Source organism: Penaeus monodon, chromosome 12 (genome assembly GCF_015228065.2).
Source record: "Penaeus monodon isolate SGIC_2016 chromosome 12, NSTDA_Pmon_1, whole genome shotgun sequence".
In the NCBI taxonomy this organism is placed as follows: Eukaryota; Metazoa; Arthropoda; class Malacostraca; order Decapoda; family Penaeidae; genus Penaeus; species Penaeus monodon.
The window spans coordinates 40447386-40457385 of record NC_051397.1 but is presented as its reverse complement, the minus strand read 5'-3'; the positions used below and the strand labels follow the sequence as shown (position 1 = coordinate 40457385).

Sequence of the window (10000 nt, the reverse complement as noted above, 5' to 3'; positions counted from 1 at the left end):
CATTTAAATTAACGATCTTTATACACCGAATCCCTTTCTTTTTTCTTTTTTCCTTTCCTTTTCAAATTTGAGATGAAGAAGTAAATTAACAAATCAGTGAAAAATCAGACGTATTTTCGGCCGATTGACAGGTTTAGTGATAGCGATTAAGTGATGATTGACAGCAATGAAAGGATTTTGAAATACACTGATGCTATTCGGACGCGGGGCCTTCAGCTCATCATCTCTAATCTCCTTGTGTGTATAATCGCTTTGATAAAGAAGAAGAGGAGGAAGACAAAGAAGAAGAAGAAGAGGAAGAGGAAGTTGGAGATGAGGAGCAGGAAGAGGAGGAATAAGAAAAAAAAGAAAAAAAAAAAAGAGGGAAATACTAATATAAACAATAAGAAGCAGAAGGAAAAACGACCTCACCATACTTCACACACACTCGCACTTCCCCCTCCCCTCCCTTCCCCCCACCCTCAAATAAATAAATAAATAAATAAATAAATAAGTAAGTAAAATAAAAAAAATAAGATAGAAATAAAATCTCAATAAAAAGTTCGAGACAAAACGAACACAGACTCGAGGCTTCGACGGCGGTTCCGAAAACTCAATTATCGCGTTGAACTCCCGACCGCGATCGAATTACTGCTGCCATTCTCGTCAACACCCTCCCCTCCCCCCCATCTCCCCCCCTCGCCCTTCAGGTCATCTCCGGGTTCCAATGACCTCCTGCTGCGTGGCGCCTGCGGGAGGGTCTTGGGGGCGTGGCTTGTGGGGCGGGGCTTCGGGTGAGGGGCGGTTCTGAAATGTGTGGAATGAAGGATGCTGCTTCGGTGGGGTTATTTATATATTCATTCGTCTGTTTTATGCCTGTTTATCTATTCATTTAGTTTATTTTTTCATTTGCACGGCAATTTTATTTATCCAATTACGTATTTATTTAGTTCTGTGGTTCTTAACCTTTTTAGAGTCACGGTTTCCTTTAAAAAAAATGATAAAAGCTATGGACTTCCTTCCCCAGAAATATTCACATAAACAAATTTGCAGTATGTTTAATTACTTTATTTATGGAGATTTGATTACCTCATACATATATGAGATACACAAAGTGTTTTAAAACTTTAAAGTAGCCAATAATAAAAAAATAATAATAATAATAATCTAAATATTAATTTTCATCTGATTCTCACGGTCCCCCTGAAACCCGAGGTTAAGAATCTCTTATTTAGTTATCAATTTATTTATTTAATACGTGGGTCAACGCGTAACACAGCCATGCCATGAAGGGAAATAGCCAAGGTACATTCTCCCATTCTGATATTTGACATAGCAAACTACATGTATCTAAATGAATAAATGAGAGAGAAAAATAATAAATAATAATAATAATAAAGGAAAAAAGAAGGAAAATCAGAATAACATTCCTCATTAAACTAAAACACTGAAACGCAAATAACACATTGAAACGAAACAACGCTCCGAAGCAGTGAAACGTCTTTCGAACTTTATCAAGGGGCAAGGAAACCCGTTTTGTTGAACCACAAGACCAAACTTGGGAAATTCACGATTTGGGAAGCACAAACGAAAGAGCAAAGGTGGCGAGGGTTATAGAGAGAGTTAAATCGAAGTCAAATCCACGTGAAACATCTGTACTGTTTAAGACACATGGACTTTGATTACATTTTGTCCACATCAACTTATTCCTTCTTCCCGTAATCTATCCATAATTATCTCTATATCTATTATGATTACGAACTCCTGATCTTCTAAAACACGAATTTTAAAAACACACACAAAAAAAAAGTTTAATGCGCGTACTTGGATAAAAGGAATGTCCTGAAAGTGTTGTAGACTTCTGTCAATACGCGCATATATGTGCTCTTTTGTGTGTATATATACAGATACATACATACATAATACATACAGACATACCTACATGTAAACATGCATACTAACATATTTACTACACACACACACACACACACACACACACACACACACACACACACACACACACACACACACACACACACACACACACACACACACACACACACACACATCCTAGTCAACTATATATTACTAACTTTCTAGATCGACTGATTACTCGTTTGTACACCTGTTTGTTCACACATACACACTTGGATAAATATGTCAATATTAATGAAACATGGCAAGCACGTTGATATCATTCGATGAAATTTCGACAACACGGCTTCAAATAATATACTTTATGATGATGGATAACCTTTAGCTTCCAAAATATAACGAGGAGGTATGAATGAGAATGAATATCTTCACAATACAAGAGATGTATTTGACCGGTTTCGGTTATATCTTCGTAAATACGTGTATTTCTGACGAAGGTTTACTCGAAACCGGTCAAATACATCTCTTGTATTGTTAATATATTTTATTCTCATTCATACCTTTTATACATTTGTTAACATGAATATGGTTCAAAACATTAGATGTCAAAATATTTGGAAAATTATATATATATATATATATATATATATATATATATATATATATATATATATATATATATATATATATATATACGGTATAGTAGAGACAGCCTTTTTACTTGAATTCGCTCTAGTGGCTAAGATTCATGAAGATTGATACCGTCAAATGTTTCTCACTCTCTCTCTCTCTCTCTCTCTCTCTCTCTCTCTCTCTCTCTCTCTCTCCTCCTCCCTCTCTCTCTCTCTTTCTCTCTCTCTCTCTCTCTCTCTTACAGTAATACTCCTCGTGCCATGACTATTGCATGAGATCTTTCTCTGAGAGTCGAGATCTTTCTCTGAGAGTCGAATGTTGTTATGGCTCCTCATGTCATGGCCTTTTGCCTAAAATCCGAAGAAAATTACTCTAAGACACAAACAGGCAGCGAGATTACACGTAGACATTACGGGGAAAAAACACATGTTCAGACATACACACGTTGTACTCAATACAATTAACCTTCGCAATAATTTGTATTATTAGTCAACCACGAGAGAGGTTCAAGGTGGAGGCATTTTCCAAACAGAACTCTATAAGTTGTTTGTGTCTTTCGTCGTCTCATTAAGGGTAGGGCACCGGCTTTTGATAAATATGTAGATAAAGGAGGAAAAGGCGTAGATAGATGTAGAGATGAAGAAGGAAAGGGCGCTGATGGATATATAGAGATAAAGGAGAGAGGGAAGGGCAAAGGGAAAGAAAAGATTTTTAAAAACTCGCCATGGGCTATGCTTCTTTCAGGTCTGATAATTGATAGAAATTGTTATATTCTACGTAAAGTGTTACTTGCAGTTGATAAAATTGTTATATTTTAGGTGAATTAGTGACAGTTGACAGAATTTGTTATATTCTGCGTAGTGTTATTGTTATTGTTTTTCTTAAATCTCAAGTCTGTTAGTACAACTATAATTATTGATAATGATGACGATAATTATCAACTCAACCTAATTAACCATTATTATCACCACCATCTTTTCACCACAAACAACTCACACCCTCTTTGAAACATCACATACTTATTAATAGATAATGACCGATTACCAGCGATAGACTGATCATCTAAAATTATTAATCGCGTCAACAGCTAAGGTCATTAGTGGCGTATTATCAGCGAGCTAAGAATTACAAAACAGTTTTCCGAATCGACTATATAACCCCGCATCGTGTCGGCATGTTGGTTAATCGAACCATAATTACGGGTTGAATAAACGACGGCGGAATTAGCGGTTGCGATTTTGGGTTTATCGTGGACGTCAATTTTGAATAATTCGTTTATTGGGGTTTGGTCTGCTCCTGCGGGTGAAGGGGTGGGGAGGAGGGGGGGGGGGGAGGAAGGAGAAGGAGAGGGAGGGTGGGGAGGGAGAGGGAGGAGGAGGGGCAGAGGGAGGGGGGTGAGGAGAGCCCAAAGTTTTCACTGAGAGATAGAGGGGATTGAAGGGGGGGGTTAGGAATTACGTTGCGCAACCAACCAACCAACAAACAAATAAAAATGAAAGGAAGGAAAGAAATAGATAACTGAGAGATAACGAATAAAGATAAAGTGAACAAAGAATAAGAAAACAGAGATAAAACAAAGAGATAAAAAGAATAAAAAAAGTTAATAACGAAACACTTAAATGAGCAGGTATCTAAATCAAATATCAAAGATAAAAGATATTAAAAGGCATTACAAAAAAAAAAAAAAAAAAAAAATCAAACACACGTACCTGAAAGAATCATCGTTATCATAACACAGGTCAAAGGTCAATGTTATTATTTTCAAAAGAGGTCATCAATGGCTTAATTCTACGTCAAAAAAAACACAAAAAAAACAAAACAAAAAACAATGAAGACTTAATGTACATTAATATTTAGATGCGTGAAAAAAAGAAAATGAAAATTAAAATTAAAATATACACGTTAAATAATTTGAGTTTTTTTGGGTATAATTGGTATACTGATTTGTTATTTTTCTCTCTCTTTTTATTAATATTATCATCGATAACACTATTATTATTGCTATACATGTTATTGATATCATCATTGTTACCGTCATTACCACCGTCATCATCAGTAACAGTATTATTGCAATTTAAACCATCATGATCATAATCATTATCATTATTATTGAATCGCCATCTAAATCATTATCAATGTTTTTTTTTTTCATTAATTACTGTTTTTATTATACCACTATCTTCACATTTATTTCCATTATTATTATTATCAATCATCATCACCATTGTCATCTTCTAATTAACATCAACATAATCACCATCATCATCGTCATTACTATCACATCACCATCATCACTGCTCTTATCACTATGCATATTATCATTACCATCATCATCAAGAAAGAATGAAGTTGTGTGGTGATGAATAACTTGATTAATTCTAAAACTTATAGTACCGGCGTTATGAAGATATAGTGAAAGGTTATTAAGATATAGTGAAAGGTGATTAAGATATAGTGAAAGATTAAGATATAGTGAAAGATTAAGATATAGTGAAAGGTTATTAAGATATAGTGAAAGGTGATTAAGATATAGTGAAAGGTGATTAAGATATAGTGAAAGGTATTAAGATATAGTGAAAGGTGATTAAGATATAGTGAAAATTTATTAAGATATAGTAAAGGGTTATGGTGCCGAGCAGTTATACCAAAACCACGAGAAACATAACATAAACACCTTAATTTTCTATTTACAAGAATTTGTGGTCACAACTTGTAATAGTGTTTTTAGCTACAGTTGTCACCTGTGAATCCAAAAGCGTCGAGGTACAGTGTAGTGGTAAGTTAATTTAAGTGTGGTTTGGCGTGACACGTTTTTTTCTGAAGATCAGGGTAGGTAAGTGGGTGTGATTGCTGGTTGTGGTGACCGGGGATGTGGTGAGGGCACGTTGTATTGTGTAGATGGTGTAGATGGTGACTTCTGAAGATATATAGTGTGTTTGTTTAGTCATATAAAGTTGTTCAGGGGTTTGGTGATAGATTATTAAAACGGGATGATTTGGTACTCAATAGGTAAACAGTAGAAAGAAAGCTGCAAAATATAGGTAAATAAATAAATGAAATAAAAAGATAAAAAAAAAAAAACACAGCAAAAAAATAAGTAAATGAGATACTCGATAGGTAAACAATAAAAAAAACTTACAAAATATAAAGAAAATTTAGATATCAAGCGTAAAAAAAGAGTAAACAAATTAATAAACAAATAAAGTGAAACAAAGAACATGAAAGAGCGAAAAGTAAAAATGAAAAATAAGTCCATCGTTTAGCATAGACGCGCCAATGCCATCCGCAAGAGCGAGAAACACGACCGCAGGCTCGCTAAACAACCCTATTTTCCTGTTTCTTCTCGTTCTCCAACCACTAAACACTCACCAAAAATCAATAATAAAAAAAAGAATACAATCTCCAGCCTAATCCCTCAATGTTCGGCTAATCCAAACAGCATTAAGAGGCGTGTAAGTGACTGATCATCTCGTCCCATTAAATGAAAAATGACCCCGAGTGTCTTTAATGGCAACAGAGCGTGGTGCCTGAGGTACGAGAGTGCCGTGCTCTAGCGATTCGCATTTATCATCATTTTCGGCCGGGAAATCGCCTCGAGATTGGAGTGAGAGGGAGAAAGGAATTTTTCTTTGCATATGCGTGGTGGCGTTGTGTCTTTGAGTGTTTAAGGAAGTGCAAATAACTTTTATTGATCGTAATGGCGATTACGTTTCCGATCGAGTCGCTTCGTATTGCTGTTTATGATTATTTCATTGTTCGGATTTGTAAAGGAGTTATAGGGTCGTAAAAGGCATCTTTTTGTTGCTTTGGTATGTACTGTATATGTGCACACACACTCACTCACCTTCATTCTTCATTCATTCATCATTCATTCATTCATTCATTCATTCATTCATTCATTCCTTCATTCATTCATTCATTCATTCATTCATTCATTCATTCACTCACTCCCTCACTCACTCACTCATTCATTCATTCATTCATTCATTCACTCACTCACTCACACAGAAGAAGAAGAAAAAGAAAAAGAAAAAGAAAGAAAAAGAAGCAGAAGAACAACCATAATAATAATAATAATAATAATAATAATAATAATAAAAAGAAAAAGAAAAAGAAAAAGAAGAAGAGAAGAAGAAGAAGAAGAAAAGAAGAAGAAGAAGAAGAAGAAGAAAAAAAAAAAACAAAAAGAAAACAACAACAACAACAACAACAACAACAACAACAACAACAACAACACCCAGAAGAAGAAGAAGAAGAAGAAGAGGAAGATGGTGATGATAAAGGAGAAGAAGAAGAAGCAGAAGTTGCAGCTTTAGTAGTACCAGTAGTGATTGACATAGAGCAAGTAGTAGTATTTGTATTATTTATAAGAGAAAATAAAGTGAAATTGAAAGCATAAAAAGAATAAAGGGCGAAAGAAGACAAAAAAGAAAAAAAAAAAAGTAAATGGATATGTAAGCGAAGACAAAAAAAAAAAAAAAAAGACGAACTGCAAACTCGTTATGACGGGAGATTATGCAAATTTACAACTTATTTGTTTAATGGACTAACTATAAGGCAGGATGTGTAAATACGAAGATTATGGCTCATTAGACTGTAATCATTGGTAATTATAACCAATAACTTAACGCTACTAAAAATACCCCCCCCCCCCCAAAAAAAAAAAAAAAAAAAAAAAAAAAAAAAAAAATAATAATAATATCCAAAAAAAAAAAAAGAAAAAAAAATATATATATGTATATATATATATATATATATATATATATATATATATTTTTTTTATACAAACCTCGTCTGCAATAATACCATGCTCTTTCTTCCTTTGCAGTGACGGATGGAGAGGATCATTTCGACATTTCAGAAGATCGACTATTTTGCTGTGAAAACAGATTGTCGATAAAGCCACAGCGATGTATTTCTGAGGGCAATTAGGCAGTCGGTGTCGCGCGGTGATCGATGTGGCGAAATCGAAAAGGGAAGAGCGGTTTTTTGTCGTTTAATTAGGTTATTAAACCCTGTACATACTATATGACATACACACAAACTACATGCGGTATACACTCGTATAATAGCACAAACAAGCATTCATGGATCCTTTTCTGACCTTTAATTACCAAACAACTTAAAAGGAAGACCATTTAATCATAAAAAAATCCGAAAAAAAAACAAAGATAATTATTTAAACTTTTTTATTGCAATCCCAGATAACAGTAATCCCCCAACACACGCAAACGCGCGCAAAGGTTGAATGAATTTAACACGTGGATTACGCTCCGTTCATAATCAGGACCTAGAGACGATGCTCATTGATCCATCCCAGCCAATGGGCAACGTTGGTATAGACCCCTGGGAAGCCGAGGTGAGCACAGCCGAGACCCCAGGAGACGACCCCAGCCACGACCCCATCGCAGTATAGAGGTCCCCCAGAATCTCCCTGTAAGAGAAGGGGAGGTGTGTGTTATTGTTATGAATGAAAAGGGCGCGGTCGATTTGACAGCGTGGAGGATGTAGTAGTGTGGTTTGTAGTTACGTGAAGGTGGAAATGTGTGAGGTAGAGGAATGAGTTTTACAGTTGTTTGTAAGAATTCGGGGATTTGGTAGAGTCGATTATAAATATAATTACAGGCAAGTAGGAGGGGGATACTCTATTGCAGAAGGGCGACTAAGTTTTTTTCTTGGGTGTTTCTTCAACTTCATAAAGTCTCTGGAAAGTTACAGATAATAAGGAATCTTCTGAAGTAATGTAAAGTATACCTAAGTGACTTACTATATACATATTTATCTGTAAGCGCCACAAGTGCGAAATACCCAACTAGACTATAATTATTGTTGCCGACTAAACAGGTGCTATAAGGGTATATTTGCATAACTTTACGTCTAGCTCATCTGGCGATTTCTATGCCGCTCTCTCATGAACTTTCTGCCTATATCATGACATCCTACTGAACTGCATATCGCATACGTTTAAGAGTTATGGTATGCACAGAATCTTAAAAATGCAACGGATGACTTCACAAAGAGTATTTTATGATGTCCTGACATTTAAATTATTTGAGATTTGACAGCTATATGGATACTATATATATAGCCTATTGTTTGTCTGGAGATTTGTAATATAAACTAACAAGTAATAAAGGTTTACTGAGACAAGGCAAGTACCAGTTCCTTGACTGTAAAATCAGTGTTCTCGATATTACAACTGACAAAGTTCTGACAAAGACAAAATTACTCATGCTTATTCTTACCTATCATATTAGAATGCTTTAAATTTCTCATGTTTTTTTTTCTCTCTCTCTTTTCTCCTATGTAACATGCTTCCCTGAACCAACAGAATACATATCCCTCTCACCTGACAGGTATCGTGGATACCGTCGCCCCCAGCACAGATAACGGAGGAGTCGATAACCGCTGTAGGTCTGGAATTGCTGATGATTTCCTTACAGACGTCACGGTTCACCACTTCCAATGTTGCTTTCAGGAGTACAGGAGACACCGAACCACTCTTGAAGGTCAGGGTTGAAAAAAAATATTTCCAGGGTAATTAGTTTTGGGGTTTGACCTTGTACTTACTTCGTTGCTGAGGTCACGAACTAAAAATACTAATATTAGTTATTACGAAAGTCAGATCCCATGACTTGGTTAGCCAGAAGACTGACCACTCGCCACAGCTCCTTCATTACTGAGTCATTAGTGTCGTCGGCTCTCTGGGGTTGCTATGGTAACGAGATTTGGGGTCTGGCGGCCGGCTGCGTTTATACATCTTCATCACGCCATTCAAGTATGACCTAAGCCTTCAATATTTTCCCAGTTCATTATTCGTTTTCATTTGTAGCGATAACAAGTTGAAAACTTTACAGGGAATTGTCCTTGTCAAGTTGAATTCCCACCCAGTCTTTTTATTCCTTCAGTAACACCACATTTACAGTGATATAAACCTAAGATGTGACCCAAATGCAGTGAAAATTATGCTAATATTCAAGGCCCGCTTACTCCCAAATGAAGTTGGTCGCAGCACAGGGTATAACTACACTACATATGATACATGAGAAATTTCAGGATCAAATCATCCTACAGCGTAATATAAAGCGTATAAATATACATCCAATGAACCAAATCCTTTACTCAACATGATCTCACGTATTACACAACATCACTCAAAATATCTATCTACTTGCACTCATATCTTTGCGCAATGTATGTAAGCCTACCTATGCTCCCCCCCCTCTTTCTCTTAGATTTTTACTCCAAATGCAATAATGATTTTGCAAAGTAGATGAAAACCTCACCTCTGCAGTGGTGCCCCAGCCTAAGACCGTGCAAGTACTTCCTGCCGGAGGGTCATAGCCTGCGTCGGGCATGGGGGCCACTGTAACCCTATCCCCCAGTATGAAGGGCGAGGCAACCTGACGACGAAGTACAACGTATTAAAGTGGTACTGTAGGGAAGTGTGTTACTCTATGATGATGGTGGTGATGAGGATGATAATGACATTGCTAGTGATATTGATAGTGAT

The 10000-nt window shown here is 36.0% G+C and overlaps 1 protein-coding gene across 1 annotated transcript; it reads right to left on the bottom strand.

Moving 5' to 3' along the window:
* Positions 1-7659: 7659 nt before the first annotated feature.
* Positions 7660-9890, bottom strand: LOC119579453 (trypsin-1-like; the record flags this gene model as incomplete). The annotated part of the gene is given in 3 exon segments (XM_037927265.1): positions 7660-7921; positions 8837-8989; positions 9774-9890. Coding segments are annotated over 3 exon segments (414 nt in total), but the record flags the coding sequence as incomplete, so codon positions are not given.
* Between the last annotated feature and the right edge of the window lie 110 nt (positions 9891-10000).